An 18951-nucleotide genomic window follows, 5' to 3' on the forward strand; every position below is an offset into this window, starting at 1 on the left:
GGCTCCAATACGACTAAAAAATGGAGCGGAGCGGCTTGGAACGCCTCGGATTCGCCAAATTTAGTTGACGCATGACTGAGTTAGCAGTGGCGACCTCACTCGCGATGAAGAAGGCCCTTGACTAAGGGGCAGTTTGGGATTCCTGTGATTTAAGAATAATTAGTTAAAGGTTAAAACAACTGAGCTTTTGATAAATTATATTTTTAAAGAGTATAAAATCAATTTAAAAACATTTGGTAAATTTTAAAATAAGTGATATAATCGTATATAATGACAAAATTAGGTATGATATGAGGTGGTGACAACAATAACTATGGTTGCGACATTGGTTGCATTGATAGTGGTGGTTGTGGTAAAGGTTTTGGCATTTGCGGTGGCAATGTTAGTGGTGCTGATGTTGGTAGTGGTATAAGGTTGGTGGTTGCAATTGTAGGTGGTAGACATGAAGGACGTGATGGTGGCGGTGGGGGTGGATATTGTTATGAAAGTGGCAACGGTGGGTATCAATAGTGGGGTGTGGTGGTTGGGGTGCAGAAGTGACAATGGTGGTAAGGGTGGTGACAATAGGGGTAGTGGTTGCAGTTGTAGTGTTTATGGCGGCGGAGGGAATGATGGTGGTGGGAATGCCGGTGGTGGATGTTGTTGTTATTGTGGCAGTGGTTGCGGTTATGGTTAAAGCGATGGTGACGATTGTGGCAAAAGTGATGGTGCCAATGATGATGGTGTAAGGTTAGTGGTAGGTAGTAGCGACCAATTTAAAAAACTAATGAATTGAAAATATTCACTTAAGACTCAACTTCGTTGATTATTAAAGCAGCTTTTAAAAGCAACTTACAATTACTTTTAATTGATGTCTGGAGACCATTGTTATTAAAATAAATTAGAAAATTATAATCTTTTTATGTTAGAGAAAACTAGTCTTTTTCACATCAAAATTTAGACAGAGGTGCCCAATATACTGGGGTTTGCAGACTTGCACTTGTATGCACAGAAGTTACATATTTTTATTCCACTTTCAATTGAGAAAACATTTCTCAAAGGGTTGATATTGACATATTTTCATGTGTAAACAACAGGAAACAAGAGAAACAAGTAAAAAGGAGACTAAGAGATGAACCCATCACCCAAAGATTCATGTGATATGTGAGTCCTTTACAAACAAGACATATGATTTGATTAATTCAACTAATAACCAATATCATTGACAATCCCATTCAGCTTTCTTTCCACCACTTCTGAACAGATTTTGCCCATCATATGGTAGAAGGACAGCAGATCAGACAACTGCTCCACTGACATTTTCCCCATCACGTCCCTTGCCAGTCTCTCTCTCTCCTCATTCAACTTCAATCTCTGTTTGTAGGAGCCTGCATTTCTCACTGTTGCCCCCATTTGCTTCAGTCTATTCTCCTGCTGTCTGCTCAGTGCTGTGTTGGACTGCAGATGAGACAAAAAAAAAAAAACATATTTGCATCAATATAAAGTTACCCAAATGAAAATATCAGACAAGAGTCCGTCCGATCTAGATCACCTAGTGATTAAAGAATCGTGGTTACCCACCTTTGAATTTGATATCAAGAGTAGAAATTAAAACACTAAAAAGCATATCTACTTAATCTCCACCATTGGTAAAAAATTCAAGGATAAGTAACAAAGTATTCCTTGAGCAACAGGTAACAAAATTGATACAAAAAACTGTAACTCACACACTTGATAATCTATACCTCAAGGAATTCTGCTCCAGCTTCAAGTTCAGATTCTTTGATTTGATACATACCACTTCCTAGGGCTCCTGTGTATATGTTTCTTGCAATTGAGAAACTTCTAACAATTTTCTTTCTCCTTTTCTCCATTTCCCCATCCAGCTTCAAAGATTGTGGCACTGAAGCTGAACTATTGAGCTTGTTCTTGTAAGCAATTGCTGCCTTCACAAATTCCTACAAAATCCCATAAAATTTTCTTTAATTCCCTATTAACCCACAATTAATGATCAATATATCCCATATGTCATATTCTATACAAAAATTTAAAAAAAAATTGAAAGAATTGAAGCAGCAAAGAGACCTGATAAGCAGATGGGCAACCAGGATAATCAAACTCATCAGAATCTGCTCTCCTCATTCTCTCTGGATGAAATTGTAATCCCATGATAAATTTACCTTCCTCAGGATTATAAGCATCTGGATCATAAAACCCTTCAATCAAACCATCTGGTGCAAATGCCATTGGCACAAATCTCTGTGCTAATTTCTTAACGCCTTGATGGTGATAGCTATTAACCCTAATCTCCATCTTCTGTTCTCCTGATTCCAATGACTCCTTAAACCAATGGTGCAAAGGAGTCTCCTCCACCACCTTCACCACATGCCTATGCCCATCATAGTCTTCATAATTTATATGTTGCACATAGACACCATTTTTTCGATCATCAACTTCCAAGTGCTTTTTCGAGAGCTCTCTCTCGATGTCTTGGTAAAGGGTTCCTCCACATGCGACATTCAAGACCTGTGAACCTCTGCATATTCCCAAGTAGGGTATGTTCCGTTCCAGGCAGAGCTTCGCCAGCCTCAATTCGATCGAGTCTTTTTCTTTGTCGATGGCTGTGTCGCTTGCATGGAGCCTCCTGATTTCCTCCAACTCTTCAGATGAAAGGCCTGAGACGTCGACCTCAGTTTCGTAGAGAGACGGGTCGATGTCTTCTCCTTCGCAGAGGAGGACTCCATGGATGGGCTCGAAGCTGTCCAATAACATGTGCACCCCATTTACTCGGGGCACGATTACTGGAACTGCTCCATAACCTACTATAAGATCAAGATGGTATTCACCTAAAACCACATGCGCACAAAAGATTAATTAGTAAACTATGCATTACGTTTACAACAAAACATTAAAGTAAGTGGTGTATTGTCCTGGTGAATAGGTTTTCGTATCCAACGATTCAAACCTTTTCGCTTTCCTAATCTAGATTAGAATAGAAATATCGTTTGTAATAAAAACGTTAAAATTATTAATAAAAAAAATGGATTTGTTGTTGTTATGGGGATTGAGAACATACCCACAAAATCTACAAACTTGTTCTTGCGAAGGGTACGTCGAGAGACGATGAGGACGCGAGGGAGGATGACAGAGAGATCAGAATCCATGGCGGTGGGTGCGCGATCAAAGTTATTGTTGTTTGGGTGTCTTGATTAATTTAATTATTTTCAGGGTTGGAGGAGAAGAAGACGAATAAGTAGAAAGAAGTAGAGAGCTTGATTTACTAAAATTAGGGGAGGATAGGATAAGAAAGCCAGAAAAGAGCGCTATTTAAAGAAGATTGAAAGAAGGAGTGCGTAGTCTTGTCGCCGCATACAGCTCCCCGGTTCCAAGGTCGGTTTGTTGAACACGTTTAATGACACAAAATTAATCAATTATATAAAAATTATTATTTCTCATTGCTATATTTATACACATTCGATTTACCTACTATGTAATTGTATTTTGATATACCTACCATCATAATTAACAATTCATAACCAAAACATGTTTCATCAAAACCCAAAAAAGGTAAATACATAATTACATTATCCCTTAAATTTGATAATTATAGAAGATCAAAAATAATTTATTATATAATAGATAATTATTATTGGCACTCCAAAAATATAATTGTGTACTTCAACCTTTCTATATTTTAAAAGGAAAAATACTCTTTGTGAGGAATGCACAATTAAATTTTTAGAGTGCAAATAGTAGTTCCCATATAATATTGCAATTCTTATCAAATAATTATACGGAGAGAACATGGTTTTAGCGACCCTTATCAAATTATTATATCGTGCTTTTATCATAATCTTAATAAATAATTTTCTTTCAAGTGGTTTAAGACTTTATCCGTACAAACTTTCCTCTAGTGTAGAATCTTGTTTATATTCGATAAAAGATTAAAGAAAAAGAGAAGCATATCCGAAATTTGATTAAATATAGGATGATTATGTTAAATAAGATGTGAAGCATATCCGGGAATAAGTCAATCATTCCCCAACGCTATTCTCCTCCAAACAATATTGTATTCACTCATTCAATTGTAAAGAGTGTCTTTTAAATAGTTAAATACCATATTTAAGTAGTAAATTAGAAAACAAAATCATCTCCAAAAAAAAAAAAACATTATACAATCTATCTTCTTACCGTTGTCATAGTTTTAGTTGATTCTATCTTGACCATGACCCCCTTCAATTTCAATGAATGGCATCAATTTCCACACAAACTCTAGCATATTCTCTCCAGGGGAGGAGGGAGGTAGTGCTTTGGGGCCACGACCCCCTCTCACTCATCTTTTGGTTGTAGAATTATTGTATTAATCATCTTAAATAGAGAATAATTTATCTTTAATTCTTAAGTGCCCCTCCTTTCTTCGTTGGTAACTCACTCTCATGTTTAAATCTTGTTAAGTGACATATATTTTGTTAATTACGAATGAGTATGACATTGTTAATACAACAATAAAAGAAAAACTAAATAAGAGAGTAACCAAATTAGGTATTTTTTTAACAAATATTGTCAGAATTTGTAAACATGAGCTTGCTTTGTAAAACCAAAAAAAAAGGAGCTTAAATTTTTAAGGTGCCCTTAAAAAGCTCGATTCCTTAAAGGTAGTAGTCCCTAACAATTTCTCCTTGAAACTCAGAGGAGGGGTAACATTCAAACTTGGAATTTCCTCTACAAAATCATCCTCAAATCGGAACTCTGACCTAAAACGCTTAGCCACAGATCCAGGAATTACATCACTAGGATTCCTGCTTTCCGACGGCCGAATTCGAAAAGCAGAAAATAAAACTATGTTGCGGATACATTAGCAGGAATCAATCCTTCTTTAGAGTATGGATGTCATATTTTTTAGGCTGGTGTTGGTGGTTTAGTTCAGTAAGATTTATGGGGGGTTGATAGACCCAGATTTGTTTAGTTGTTTTTGTGTTTTGTGGATGTAGGCCTTCCCTTGTAACCCAAAAAAAAAAAGAAAAGAAAAGAAAAGAAAAGCGGCCTTGTTTAAATAACAAATAAACTGTAATAAAATGTCATCATGTTATAAATTAGAAAATTAGTTTAACAATAAGTTCAATAATAAGTATAAAATCAGAACTAATTTAGTAATTTAATTACAAGTATTTTATCCTTTTTCATGTATATCTGATGGCTGCCATCACTTGAAGGGTTTCCAAGAAAATATTCGAATGCAATGAACGGATATTTCATAAGAAGTACAATTTAATCGTCAGTATATTTAATTAAGTAGGCAAACTCAATTCGAATACTTCCATATTACCGTTACACAGGTACATTGTACAGTAGAGTGAGTGGAAAATCGAGCAACAAACTTAAAACAGTTTTCGTTTTGGAGTTTGGATGAATGCAAGGCATGCTTTAACTTTATGTAAGAGTAATTAGCTTAGTGCTCAAAAAACAAAATTCATGCATGGTGATACACATACACACATATATACATATACATATACATACATATATACATATACATATACATACATACATATATATATATATATATATGTTGTGAGATATGTTGCATGCTCAAAACACAAAATTCATGCATGGTGATATACACACACACATACATATACATATATATATATATGTGTGTGTGTTGTGAGATATGTTGCATGCGTTGAATTTTAGGTTTTTATTCGCTTCTGCCAGATCGTTGATATGTGGGAAAGGTTGGGACTTGAAGACATGGAAATACATGCAAGTCGTGGAAGTGTGAAGAGTAAGAGGCAGTGTTGATGAATTAATGCAGATGGGAATGATGGACATTTGGCTTTCAAGTTTTGCATGGATATACTAACGTTAAGTCGACAGGTTTCAACTAAGACGGGTCAAAGCTGATCAGAAGCTGACTGGGGAATACTTTAACTACTACTTTGGAATTGGAGAATTCGACAACTGGATTAGCATGCATGGAGACATATTCATATATCTGATGTGGAGGTAACACCCAGGGATCTACTTATTTGGTGGTGAACTTATCCACTTTGCTAGACTATTCTATTTCTGGTAATATGGAGATCATGGGTTTTGTGTATATTAAAATACGTATCCTTAATTAGTATTAAACGAAGACAACACATTATGTGTGTGTGTATATATAAATTTTAAAAGAAAAAAAATAAACTATAATATGAAAAAACAGAGAAATTGGAGAGAAATGTGAGAGAAAATAAACCATTAGCGTTGATTCTTTCCTCATAATCATATCCACTATTTTGTATACAGGTTCTTGTCTAAATATGGTGGGTTTCATGTTGGCCTAACTTTGACTTGCGGTAGCAACTGGCTTGTTGTGTGAGGTGGCGGATTTAAGATTCCAATATCGGATGGTCCCAATTAAGATACATTAGGCGCTAATTAGGACGGCGGGTTAGGATCTAGCGCTTATGCGTTTAAATGGGGTCTAGAAGGAGTAGATAGATTTAAGTAAATTTATTGCATCATATAAATAAGTGTATGTTTACACTTAAAAAATGAAAAAATGAAAATGGGGAGTTGGTTACTTGGGAAATGGAGCAAGAAAGTCTTTCTTCTTTGTTGGAATCAAAGTTCAAAGAACAATAAAGGCATGGTAGTCTTCTTTGTATTCACATTCATCTGTATTAGATCTTTCTTTTTTATGCAAAGCTTATGTTGCATAGCCATGATAGTCTTCTCTCTTCCACCACTTGGTCCTCAAAAGTCCTAACAGGGGCTTCTTTCGACTTTCAAATGGTCCCAGGACCACCTAGATCCATGAATAGATCCACCCCTAATTGTGGGACTCAACTTAATTCCTCACCTCTTTAAAAAAAAAAAAATAATAGCTGCCAAACTTGATTGATGGCGTGCTTAGTTGTATATGGCAACTTAAGTAAAGCCCATTGTCTTTACATGTCCTCAACTGAAGGGTCGGTCGAACTATACGTACTAAAACATGTTCTACATGACTGCCTTCAGATACAAACATATAAATGATAACATTATGTCTCACGTATTCAACTGCAAAAATTAAAATTTGTTATTTGAGTAAAAGGGTACAAAACGCAGAGCATGTCTGTAATCTAAGCAAGTACAATCCATTTGAGAGTTGGTTTGAAATTGTGGTGCTTTAAAAAAAAAGTTATTAAAAAATTCAGAACATCAGATGCATTTGGTAAGACAAAAACAAAGTGGTTTTTTTAAAATTGTTGTTAATGACGGTAGAAAAGTAGAAACAAGGTTTACCATGCTTCTAAGAAAAGTTTTTTTTGTCTTTTCAAAAGCATGCCAATTTAATGAAAATTTTAAATAGCAAATATACTCCACATATTTTACAAAATTACAATTATTACCTTTACATTATTCTCTTTGATAATTATTATATCATATTACCATATCCTTTTAGTCCTTTAACATATTCACAACAATTTATATAAAAGTTTACCAAATAGTTAAAAAACTTTTAACAAAAAAAAAATTTACCAAACACTCAACAAATTTATTTTACAACTATTTATTCTCACAACACAACATAAACAATTTTTTTTAAAAGCAGAACAATACCAAACTAGCTCTAACAGAAATCAAAAGTATTCCTCGAGCAAGAGCAGAGCCAAAGGCCCAAAACAAAATATCATTGACAGCAATATAAAAAGAAAACATCGAAACTGTATCAAACTTTTGTTCATTGCAAATAGAAATGGAGCGGAGCAACATGCCCCTGGCGTCAGGTTATGGTCTGCATGATTACGCAGTCATGTATCTATACATTTTCCAGTTTTAATGTGCGATAAATTTGGAAGTATGAAGTTACACCGTGATCTTAAAGGTGAAGTTGGTACTGGTACTCAATGAGGATGTTGTTGCAGCAAGAAGCAAGAAAACTAATCCTTTCTGCAGCAGGGTTTCACACAACACTTGATTCCCTTCACAAATAAATGGATGGTCTGGTCCTTGATATGCCTCCGTGCTGAACCGACTCTCGAGCTTGACCATGAAGAATACAATGTCTCTGCATTCTCTCTGGAGAAGCCGTTACTGCTAAGGTCCAGTAGCTGCAAATTTTTTGCCATACTAACGGCGGTAGAAAGCTCTTGAATAAACTGGCTCCTAGGAGACGAGGAAGTACTTTGCCACGGGCTTGTGCAGCTGTCATCAAATTCATGTGCAGCAGTTTCAACTTTTTCTTGATCATCTTCACTATCAGCAACTTCAAGCATATCTAAATCAGTGTTCGCTTGGCAGGAACCTGGTTGAGCAGGATTAGCTTCCTTTGGTGCAGATGAGGTCGGAGTAGATTCAGAGTACTGTTTTTCCACATTGGCGTTGTCAGCAAGGTTTAGCTCTTCAAGACAACCATTATCTGCTTGAAACATCAAACAACATATTATTAGTTCACTTCTAGGGACTAATATTTGGGAGTTAGGACAGAGGGGTGAGCTTAGTGGTGTGAACCCGATAGTGCTTGGATTATTCGAAGAATTCCAGCAGTCCCAAGCTTGCACTTTTGAAGGGACAACACTTTCAGAGAACATTGAGAATCCAAAAGCATTGATGATAACGCATTGCTACCCTGTGTTCATAGTTATGAAATGGAATTAATTAGAAAAGCATGGACTACCCTTTTTGTCTTGGTAAGATCCAAGAAATTCTCTCATAGCAGAAGCTCATTCTTAGATTAGCAAAGAGACTAATGACAACATTCTTCAGGCTTATCAGGGCTATATCTGCATGTAATTCTATATAAAAATGATCTAGATCAGCTTTTGACTGAGACAACTCAAATACCACCGTCTTTTAGAACTTTTATGGTAGTGAAGCTGACAAGCAAGTTCATATTTGAAACTTATAATACAATTTCCAGTTTTCAGACATAGTATTACTTGCTGCTTCTGCCACCAATAAAAAGCGGTTTCCAGTTGCAACAGAGAGCAGAAACCAGGCAAACATAACAAGTTTGACATTTAGCAAACCCCGAATCAAAAGAACAAACCTCCTCCATGATAGGATTTCCCGAAAGGTTCAGCTCAACAATGCCACAGATCATAGAAGAATCAGTGCTTAGTTTGTGAACATAATTTGACGTCACTTCACATTTTGAAAAGTCAAGTTTCACAAACTCTGAAGTTTGGCTGAACAATGACTCAGTTAATAGTAATGCCCCATCCTTCAAAAGAAAAATAAAATAAACAAAATTGGAAGAAAGCCAGAAAGGAGTCGGAGAATATGCCTAATGATGTAAATCAAACAAAAGTGAGAAGTTAATGCAAAATGACAGTGCACTCACAATACCAATTCCAGTCTCCCGAAGACTTAATCCTGACAAGGACAAGGTTTTAGCAAGCTTGCAAAGGCTATCAACTACAGACTGTTTTAGCTTCAGTCCATTCAGACTTAATTTTGAAAATCTGCATAAGAAAGAAATTTGTATATTCGCACCAATTAGTGGATAGAGTTACCTATGCATACTGAAAGAAAGATTGATTTTGTTTAGATCTAAACCTTTTCAAAGTGCCAAGCTTGGAAAGTAAATTAATGATGGTATTTTCGCGAATTGAGTTATATCCTGTGGAGGGAGAGGAATTGAGACAACCTATTAAGTGATCAGAAAAATAGTCCAGCCACTGATGTGTATTGCAATTACCATATGTCAAGCATACCTATACAAAGTTGCTCAAGCACAGAATCTGCATTCAATGCATCGGCAACCTTTTCAATTGTTGTACACGTGACAGAACAGCGCTCTATGCTCAAGCTGCAAAGAGCTACAAAGCAAAGTCCCATATAAGCAGGGATGATTTAGTGTTACTTTGAACAAAATCCATTAAAAGAACTAGATTTACCAAGAAGCATATACGCTACTACACATCAACAAGGAACAGAAAAAGTTTAAATGCTTGAGCTTCACGGAAAGCACTTTACCCTTGCAATTTTCTAAGATAATGGAGAGGCAAGATGCACATCTATCAGTAAGAGGATTTTCAGAGATATTGAGCACTTCCAATCGAGCAAATAGCGAAGGGCATTCACAAATCTGAAGATTGAAACACAGAAAATGGTTGGGGACTGATAGTGAGTACAAAAAGGCCTTACCATTGTCCTGCTAACAGAAAATTAAATTATATAGTTCCTACTGAAATAGTCATTGCATATAATAAAACTACAAAAATCCATGATCCAATAGTCATTGCATATAATGAAGTTTCAGTCTTTAACTGGTTAGGGGAAATTATTCATTTGCCATTTTTTTCTGAACTTAAGCCATTAGACTATGCAATAACAACTCACATTATAATAGCCTGCATTAGGAGCTTAGGAGGTGAAAATTACAAGGATGCAAACTCCAGATCTCTTGCTTTGATACCATTATTCTAAAAACTTACCGGGACAGAGTTAGATACTGGGGAGCATTTTGGGCATCAGTTTTGAATGAGTTCAGGGATTATTCTCATTCTTCTACGATGATGGATGTGCTAGCAGCTGTAGAATGAGTTTGGGTTAAAACTTAGATTTTTGTAAATTAGCCCATTTTGAGAGGTCGGATCTGGTACATTAGGTTTGATCTTAGATGGTGGATTTCTTATCCACAATATAGCCATCTGGCAACAAACAAAATGATAGATGAAGTTTCACTCTTTAACTGGTTACAAGGAAATTATTGGTTTGCCATTTTTTCCGAACTTAAGCCGTTAGACTATGCAATAGCAACTCAAATTGTAATAGCCTGCATTAGGAGCTTAGGAGGTGATAATTACTAGGATGTAAACTCCAGATCTCCTGCTTTGATACCATTATTCTAAAAACTTACTGGGATAGAGTTAGATACTGGGCAGCTTTTTGGGCATGATTTTTTAATGAGTTCAGGGATTATTCTCGTTCTTCTAAGATGATGGATGTGTTAGCAGCTGTAGAATGAGTTTGGGTTAAAGTTTTGATTTTTGTAAATTAGTCCTATTTGAGAGGTCTGATCTAGTACATTAGATTTGATCTCAGATGGTGGATTTCTTATCCACAATATAGACATCTGGCAACAAACAAAAGACGGGAGAGAGTCAAAGTTCACTCTTGCTTGCACTTTTTCTTGCATAAACTCAATACTTGGGAAAAACATGTAGGTGAATCAATCAAAGAAGTCAGCCTAAGCTTTAACATAAAAATTGTTGCAACGCTGGTTAAATACCTGAGCCAAAGAAGTTATACTAAATCGGTTGAAGTGGAGATCCAACATCAACCCAGCATACTTTTGGCATGATGATGTGATTACTTGCTGCAGCTTCTTCATTGTATCAATTCCTGGAAAACAATGAGCCAATAAACAGTTAATACAGCCCACAATTCCTGGGATAATTTTTTAGGCCTGAGTCTAGGTGAAGAATGTTTACAGCAAGGCTACTCCATAATTTCTAGTCCAGAAGCAACATTTTCGAATCTAAATAACCGTAGCCTAGAAATCAGATGCTATAGTGTTACCTAACGCATTGTGAGAAAGGTCTAGCATTCCAAATGTTTTATCTATATGCAGGGCATCCAACAATGGGGCTAATGAAAAGTCTTGCAGTCCACAATCAGACACACTAACATCATCATCTGAGACCTGACAGACGAAAAAAAATACCACAATCAGCAAATAGAGTAAAGGTCCAAACAAAAATATGAGTTTATCATCTCACAATAGATTGTAGAATACAGAACAAGGATGTCCTCACTCAATTTTCCTCCAGCCTTACCTCCTGCTCATAGAGTTTCTTAAGCAGCTTCATATTGGGTGTCGCAGATGACTTATAGCAGCAATCAGTGTATAGTTTTATCAACCTCTTTTGAACCCATCCTGTGTTGGTAACAGGTGAAGTTGGATTGCATATTAACATTATTAACATACAAGAAAGAGATTGGAAAATAATATATTTCCTTTTAGAATCTTATGTTATTCCTAGCAGAAACTATAAACAAATTTACAAAAAATCTAAAATCATATGTACATATCCTTGTAAACAGAAAACCATAAACATCCAAGTTGGAATTTGGAATCATGACATCATGGACTCTGAAAAGTATTATCTGGTTTGCACAATCCACAAGAAAGTAATAACCCCACAGAACCACAAGAAAATCCCAGAAAAATAAAAACAAATCAGATGCATTGTGAAAATAACTCCAAAGGACTAGTTTGTTGATTGCAATTACAAAATAGTACATTTTTTAATAGGATTACAATTATAACATAACCATGTTGTATCCAATTGAATAGTGCCTTCAATCAGTTAAATCTTAAATGACATCATGTATTTTGAATGAGAGTCGCATTTCCAACAAAACAGAATAGAACACAGTGCATGTCTAAAATAAAAGAAGAGTTCAAATAGACATGTCATTTAAATGAAGATCAGAACATATGAAGTGAGCTTCGAACTGTTGGAGCACATACCATCAATAAAAGCTTCAACCAAGGCTTTCCCCATATGCTGCTTAAGCATTTCAAATGCTTCCAAGGATTCTATAACTCTCTCACCCCATTTTATATTCTTTATTTTTGGAAGCAGCCCTGAAAATGCACAATCTAAGTATTAGTACGATCACAAGACGTTTTGAAGAAAACAGATCATTTAACATGAGAGAGAGAGAGAGAGAGAGAGAGCAATAAAACACAATGGTGCCAAACTCTTAAGGATAAAACCTAGAAAAATTTAAGCATTCAATTTAGACACATGAAATGAACTAAAGAGCACATAAAAAGTTCCAAATGCAGGCAAGCTTAACCATGTCTAAGCCACTTGGCCAGAATTTGTAGTGCACCACTGAGACAAAGTAGCCTACTCTTTTAATTGTGAAATCACCAACTTAGTATGATTATTTCAGCAACAACACCTCTGTATGTGCCACAATACAGATAACAATACAGCAAAGTTATTTCAAACACCCTAGTGTTTATATCATGCACAACTACCTAGTTTTCATCTTGGAGAATAGTGAAATGTTTAAAAAAAAAAACATTCAAATTCTTTCCTTCCTTAAAAATGAATACAAATAAAATAAAAATCTCTGCATGAAATAACATATCCGCTGCAATTCAGTGAATCATCTTGCCAACATTTTAGTGATATAAATACTAGCAACTAGAAACATGCTAAACTCGACTGATGCCTACCCTCTGATCTTCTTTCTATAGGAAGCCGTAAGTAGTATAAGCATGCCAGTTCAGTCTTGATAGACTCAATGCTTAACTTATCAGAAAATGAGTCATAATCCAAATGTATTAGGTCTCTGTCAATCTTGAATGTAATGCATTGCTGCAATTAACAAAGAAGACCACAATTTAGTAAATAATACAACTAAAAAACAGTGGCAACAAGGTATCAGAGACATAGAACCAAATAGAACCATCTGCATACAAGTGAGTTGAGTAGCACTCACATTGTGTTCATCATCAGACGTAAGAAACATAAGATGGGCAGCATCATTGTCATACACTAAATTTTTAGAGACACTGGTGTCACCTTTAGAGCCATTAGCAACAATAGGACTTCCATCGGATCTTAAAGCTTTAAAACCTTTGCCTTTTTGAGGGATCAAATTAAGATTCCTGGATTTGCATGAACTAGAGCTTTGTTCAATATCAACAGGATCGCAAAACCTCATGGCACCATTTGTGGTATAGGCTGAGACATCCTACAAAACCCAAAGAAGAAAGCACTTAAAATACATCTACAACACTAGGGCGACAATAATCTCCATGATTAATCTGATACTAGCCCTACCTGAAATATACGAGCAGGACTGGCTGTGTTACTTTTACTCTTCACTGCAACCAGATAAGAAATATAATTGAATGTTATGGCTTTTCACTGTGGTTATAATTGAAGATCAAATTAGTCATTGATTAAAACTTACATTCATCAGATGTAGCAACAAATTCTAATGGTTGTTTCTTAGACCAGCTTTTTGAGCAGGGTACCTCATCTTGCATTTCATCTTCATCATCAGAAAGGACTAAACGAACACGTTTACGCCCAATGACTGTCCGTTCATTGGTGTCTGTCTTCGACAAATTTTTTGATGAAACATTTGTCTGGATGGTGTTATTTTGTTTTCCTGAAGGAGTGGATTTCACCTTGAGTGAATCTTTGGTGGAACATTTGAGAGAAATTAAAGGTTCATCATCGTTTAACTCTTCCACACTGGCTAAAGACTGTGATCTGCTGGAACTAGATTTTCTAATCTCTGAAGAACAGCATGCATTATACACACCATCTGACAGATGACCACTCCCTTCTGTATCAGATTCAGAGCAGCGATCCTCTGCCACATTCTCTGTTTCAAGATCTTTATGTTCTGATTTCTTCAATTCTTTAATACGAAACTGCAATCTCCTACAAAGAACCATCTGCCCTTAAAAACAACTTATAGAAAACTCCATCCAAAAAATGATGCAACAAAAAATTCTAATACATAAACCACTCGGTAATTATTTTCCATATGAAGAACTCCACTGCACCCTATTTGGGTAAGGGGATCGCAAGAATTACCTGGCTTCTTCCACATTGTCAAATCTTATCATGTGACTATAGTGCATATTTTCTAGTGCCATTAGCTGCACCGAAGGAAGGTTAGCCTCAACAGCAAGCCTGCAGGACAGTAGTATGAATTCAACACAACCCTTGAAAGCAAGTAAATTTCATATTAGGTCAGAAAAGAACTAAGTTTCTTTTGGAGGTCATAAAAGAAAGTTATACAGTTATAGCCAAATTTACAAATGAATGGTACTCTAACTTAAGAGCTAGAGTAAGTACCAACAGCTCATATATGGAAAACAAACTCAACACAACCCAAATACTGAGGTTGGCTACATGACTCTTTCACAAACACCTTGGGGGTACTCAAGAGTCAGAATGAACTCTCTTTCATACAAGTCTCTAATATAAATCACCTATAATAAATCAATTTCAATTCATTTTTGGTTTGGACGTTTTTTTTTTCTCTCGGTAGTGAACTCCCTGAGAACCATTAGGACACGCTGTATTACTTAGGACTGCTAAAATTTTCAAATGAATAAAATAATATCTAAAAATCATATCAAGATATCACGCACCATGTGAATTGCGATGACAATGTTAAAACTAAAAGCAGCAGTTTATAAAAGTGAACAAGGGAAACTTGAATTGAAATAAAATGTGCATTGTGATCAAGTACTATCTTTAAGGTTCTTAATGAGAATTACTTAATGTGAAAACAAGCTGGTTCTGGTTTGGAAAACTACTAATCATGTACATTATAATACTAGGAAAACTGGTGCATTGCTTTCTATTTAAACACCTATGTACTCTCTCACTGAGCTATGAAAAGATAATATTCCTTTTATTTTCTGGAATTTATTTTTGATATGTTGAATATAAGCATACTATCCACACCCTACGACAACACCTACAACTTCTTTGTCATGTAAAAATGCATTTTGAAATTTTTTTTTTTATAGCAAGTTGTCAATGAAAATTAATAGACTGCAAAAATAAATGAACAGAACATTAAAAGCAATGTGACCCAATTGCTCACAGGTGTTTATGATATCAAAAGTTTGTATTTCACAATTTCCCATGCATGCAACCAGGTGGGTTTTGTGCTGAGCATGGTGATTAGAAAGCTTCTTTGTTATCTTCCAATTTCAAAAAGAAATGTCCACTGGAGAAACCATACCTGTAGCCCTCTTCAAATGCATCTAGTGCTCCTTCCAAATTATCAACACTGTCTAAAACATCACCTATATTAACTTTGGCTAACGCCTGCCCCTGAACATTACCAGTTTTAAGTAAGCATCTAGTAACAGTGGATGTACAGTACAAACATCAACTTGATCAAAATACATGAATGAAATCCCGATGTTGCCTAGCAGGACCATCACGATCTCTACTTACATGACATAGCCTACACCAAGCTGGCCAAAGTCTACTAAGAATTAATTTAAGCACGTTTCAAATCCAAATTACTTCTTTTCCAAGGACACAACTACTCATCATAATGTATAATGTTATAAAACATACACCAACTTACCTCCAAATTGCCAATTGACCTGTATTTCTCCAAACTCTTCGTGCACCATTTAAGGGCTTTCTTGAACTCTCGTAGGTTCTGGTATGATTCTCCAATAACCAAAAGTGAATCACTGATCTTTTCTTGGTCATAAAGCTCACTTGCTAAAACTTTCTTCTTTTTTGCAAATTCAAGGAGCTGAAAAATAAAATTTCACAATAATGAAAAGCATTGCTCTCGTTCACAGAGGAAGAATAATCTTTACTTCCTGGCTATGAATTTTCAGTTAACTTATCCATTATTGCATTCAACTTTCAAGAATAAGGGATGTTAGTGAGATGATTAAAAATGCATTTTTTGCTTTTGGTAACAGAAGACAATTGCTGTATTAAAAACAATGATGTTCATGAAATAACCCTTCTACATAATCATCCTCGAGACCTCCCTAACAGCATATAATACCAACAAGATTTGTCACCATCAAAATCTTTCCAACCAAAGAATAAAGCAGCTTGTGAATGAGTTTTTACAGTTTGACAAATAAAACTAATTGTGCAAACTACATGGCCAAAAAAAGCCCAACCAAAAAAGAAAATTTATCCAACGAATTGGACAAAAGTGAGTGACTGTTCATCAGAACTAACACCGGTAGATTCATTTGGTTGTGGGTCGATTTCATTGAAGCTGAATAATCAAAGAATTTATCCTACAGAGCAGAGTTGGAAACAAATTTGGTGAAACACAACCTTGAAGACCATATCCCAACCCAATTGGTCTACTGACAGAGAATTTAGGAATGCAGAAGAAAATATATACATATATATATGATTGATGGAGCATAACTATCTCACAATGCAACATGCAGCCTCATATGCCGCACTAAAATATACAAGGAATTCTTTTCTACCAACAAAGATATATTTAAGATAGAAACAAGAGACAAAATGGACAACATACAGTTCAAAAGAGTAGAGAGTGAGAGAAAACATATTGAGTCAAGTATGTACCTTTGGCCAGGCCAAGATCATCCTTGATTTCTCAATCAGACAATCAAGAGAAGCAATCTGCTGCAGCAGACACTTCCTCTCACGTGGTGTGCCTCTTGCACTGGCCATGTCTCTCATTAGCTTTTTGAGATTCTGCTCTTCTTTCTTCAGCCCATCCATTACTTTCCTGGCTTCTTCTACAGTCTCAATATTTTGATCAATTTGCCTGAGTAAAGCATCCTCATCTTCCATTGATTTTGCCAGTTCAAGTGCTTTTTGGTAGCAATGGATAGCTTCCTCATACTTCTGAATTAGGTAATGCAATTCACCAAGATTGATGTACCCCTTTGCCTCCCCTTGACAATGCTCAATTCTTTTACATATCATAATGTCCTTCTCAATGTGTTCTCGAGCATTATCCCACATCCTCAGCTTTATGTAAACGTTTCCAAGGTTGTGATGGAGCCTGCTACGCCCAGCATCGTCTTCCATTACCTCCTCTTCGTCACAAATCTCTAATCCTTTAGTTAAGACTTTCCGAGCCTCTTCCCAATTGTCAAGATCAAATTCAAGCATTCCTATATTGTTATGGGCATCAATATATTCCTCAACGAAAGAATTATTAGTAGGTGGGTTCTCCTTGATCATCTGTGCAAGCTTCATAGCAGACTTGAAATACTTTTTGGCATTCCGAATCGAGCAGTGTTCATCAATAGACCTTAAAAACATTTCATGGTAGGTACGACCTAGTTGGGTATTGGCCCTTTGCTGCTCAACAAGATTATTTTCATCCTCAGCGAGCTGTAAATGTTTTTTCTGCAACAAAAAGAGGTGAAGTCTCAAATTTTTTCTTCTCCAAAAGTACAAATCATACAACTATTCCATCATAAACAAAATAAGAGGCGCTAAAGAATTTAATTCCCTTGTTAAGACTACACAGAGGACAGAACCATATGAAAATCCCAAACAACAAACCGAAAAACATGAACTCAGCAATTATAGGTACTAACCAGATCAATGGGTCATCATCCCTTTCACCTTCATGCATTTTCTCACTAACCAAACAGATACATTTTCTCACTAACAAAACATCTCCACTCAGCTCAACATTTTTTAATCAAATTAAGAAGTGGGATACTGATTCACCCGAATCACTTGTTTTACTTTTCGTTTTGCCCAAAAGCGACCAATCAGAAAACTTTCCCATTGCCAATACATTCTTAATACCAAAATAAACATAAATTCCCAGGGAAAAAAAAAAAGAAGACTCCAATCGAATTGAAATTCACACGAATCGAACCCAAATCGAGAAAATACCTGATAAATAAGAGCCTCTTTGAAGCACTCGAGGCGAAGATAAAGCTCGCCGAGGGACTGACAGGTGGGTAGGCAATGCTTTTGGGGCAAGTACTTGACGGAGACATCGTAGTCGATTCGGAGCCACTGGAGGGCCGACACGTACTCCCCTCTCTTCTTCAACATGTCGCCGATTGCGTTTGCCCACCGGGCCTCCTCCTCGTGGTTCCCCACCGCCTTCGCATTCCGGTATGACTTCTTCGCCGCCGACAGCTGCGCGTCCTCCCGAGGCATTTCGTTTCTCTAATTCGTCGGAGGGATTCAGAGAGATCGGAATGTGTGTGTGTGCGTATGAGTGTATATATATAAATATATTTGTGAGATTCCGACGTTTAGGCTTTTGGAATTGGAAATTTCAGATGGAGGGCTCAACTCCCGCCAAAACAAAATCTATGTGGGCCGGGCCAGATTTTTTTATTGTTTTGGTACATTGGATCGGAAGGGCTACGGCCCAAAAAAGAAACTACAAAAATGAACAAATGGACCATTGGGAGGCGAAAATTCTCGACGTGAACGGTAATATACTAATATTGCAATCGAATATCAATGGTATTATCGATATTTTAACTGAATATCAACGCCA

General features: G+C 36.2%; 2 protein-coding genes across 3 annotated transcripts; both read right to left on the reverse strand.

The window, feature by feature from the left end:
• Positions 1 to 979: 979 nt before the first annotated feature.
• On the reverse strand, positions 980 to 3280 carry LOC103421048 (putative glutamine amidotransferase GAT1_2.1). Its single transcript, XM_008359083.4, has 4 exons — positions 3056 to 3280; positions 2065 to 2825; positions 1725 to 1937; positions 980 to 1437 (listed from the first exon to the last, which is right to left on the reverse strand). The coding sequence occupies exons 1-4, from the start codon at positions 3141 to 3143 to the stop codon at positions 1186 to 1188; spliced, it is 1314 nt and encodes a 437-aa protein (XP_008357305.3). The 5' UTR covers positions 3144 to 3280; the 3' UTR covers positions 980 to 1185.
• Positions 3281 to 7598: 4318 nt separating this feature from the next.
• LOC103444144 (protein TONSOKU) lies at positions 7599 to 18659 on the reverse strand. Of its 2 annotated transcripts, XM_070804863.1 has the most exons (20): positions 18330 to 18659; positions 17034 to 17828; positions 16048 to 16224; positions 15694 to 15785; positions 14529 to 14627; positions 13894 to 14372; positions 13761 to 13804; positions 13417 to 13671; positions 13151 to 13292; positions 12431 to 12547; positions 11733 to 11833; positions 11476 to 11599; positions 11186 to 11298; positions 9928 to 10039; positions 9666 to 9770; positions 9508 to 9571; positions 9293 to 9413; positions 8999 to 9172; positions 8461 to 8578; positions 7599 to 8368 (listed from the first exon to the last, which is right to left on the reverse strand). In XM_070804863.1, exons 1-20 carry the CDS (start codon positions 18600 to 18602, stop codon positions 7890 to 7892), a joined length of 3984 nt encoding a protein of 1327 aa, XP_070660964.1. In that variant the 5' UTR covers positions 18603 to 18659; the 3' UTR covers positions 7599 to 7889. The 2 variants fall into 2 exon arrangements, with proteins under 2 accessions (XP_070660964.1, XP_070660965.1); XM_070804864.1 differs by lacking the exon at positions 8999 to 9172.
• Positions 18660 to 18951: the final 292 nt, after the last annotated feature.

The sequence above is a fragment of the Malus domestica genome, chromosome 09, assembly GCF_042453785.1.
Source record: "Malus domestica chromosome 09, GDT2T_hap1".
Classification (NCBI taxonomy): domain Eukaryota; kingdom Viridiplantae; phylum Streptophyta; class Magnoliopsida; order Rosales; family Rosaceae; genus Malus; species Malus domestica.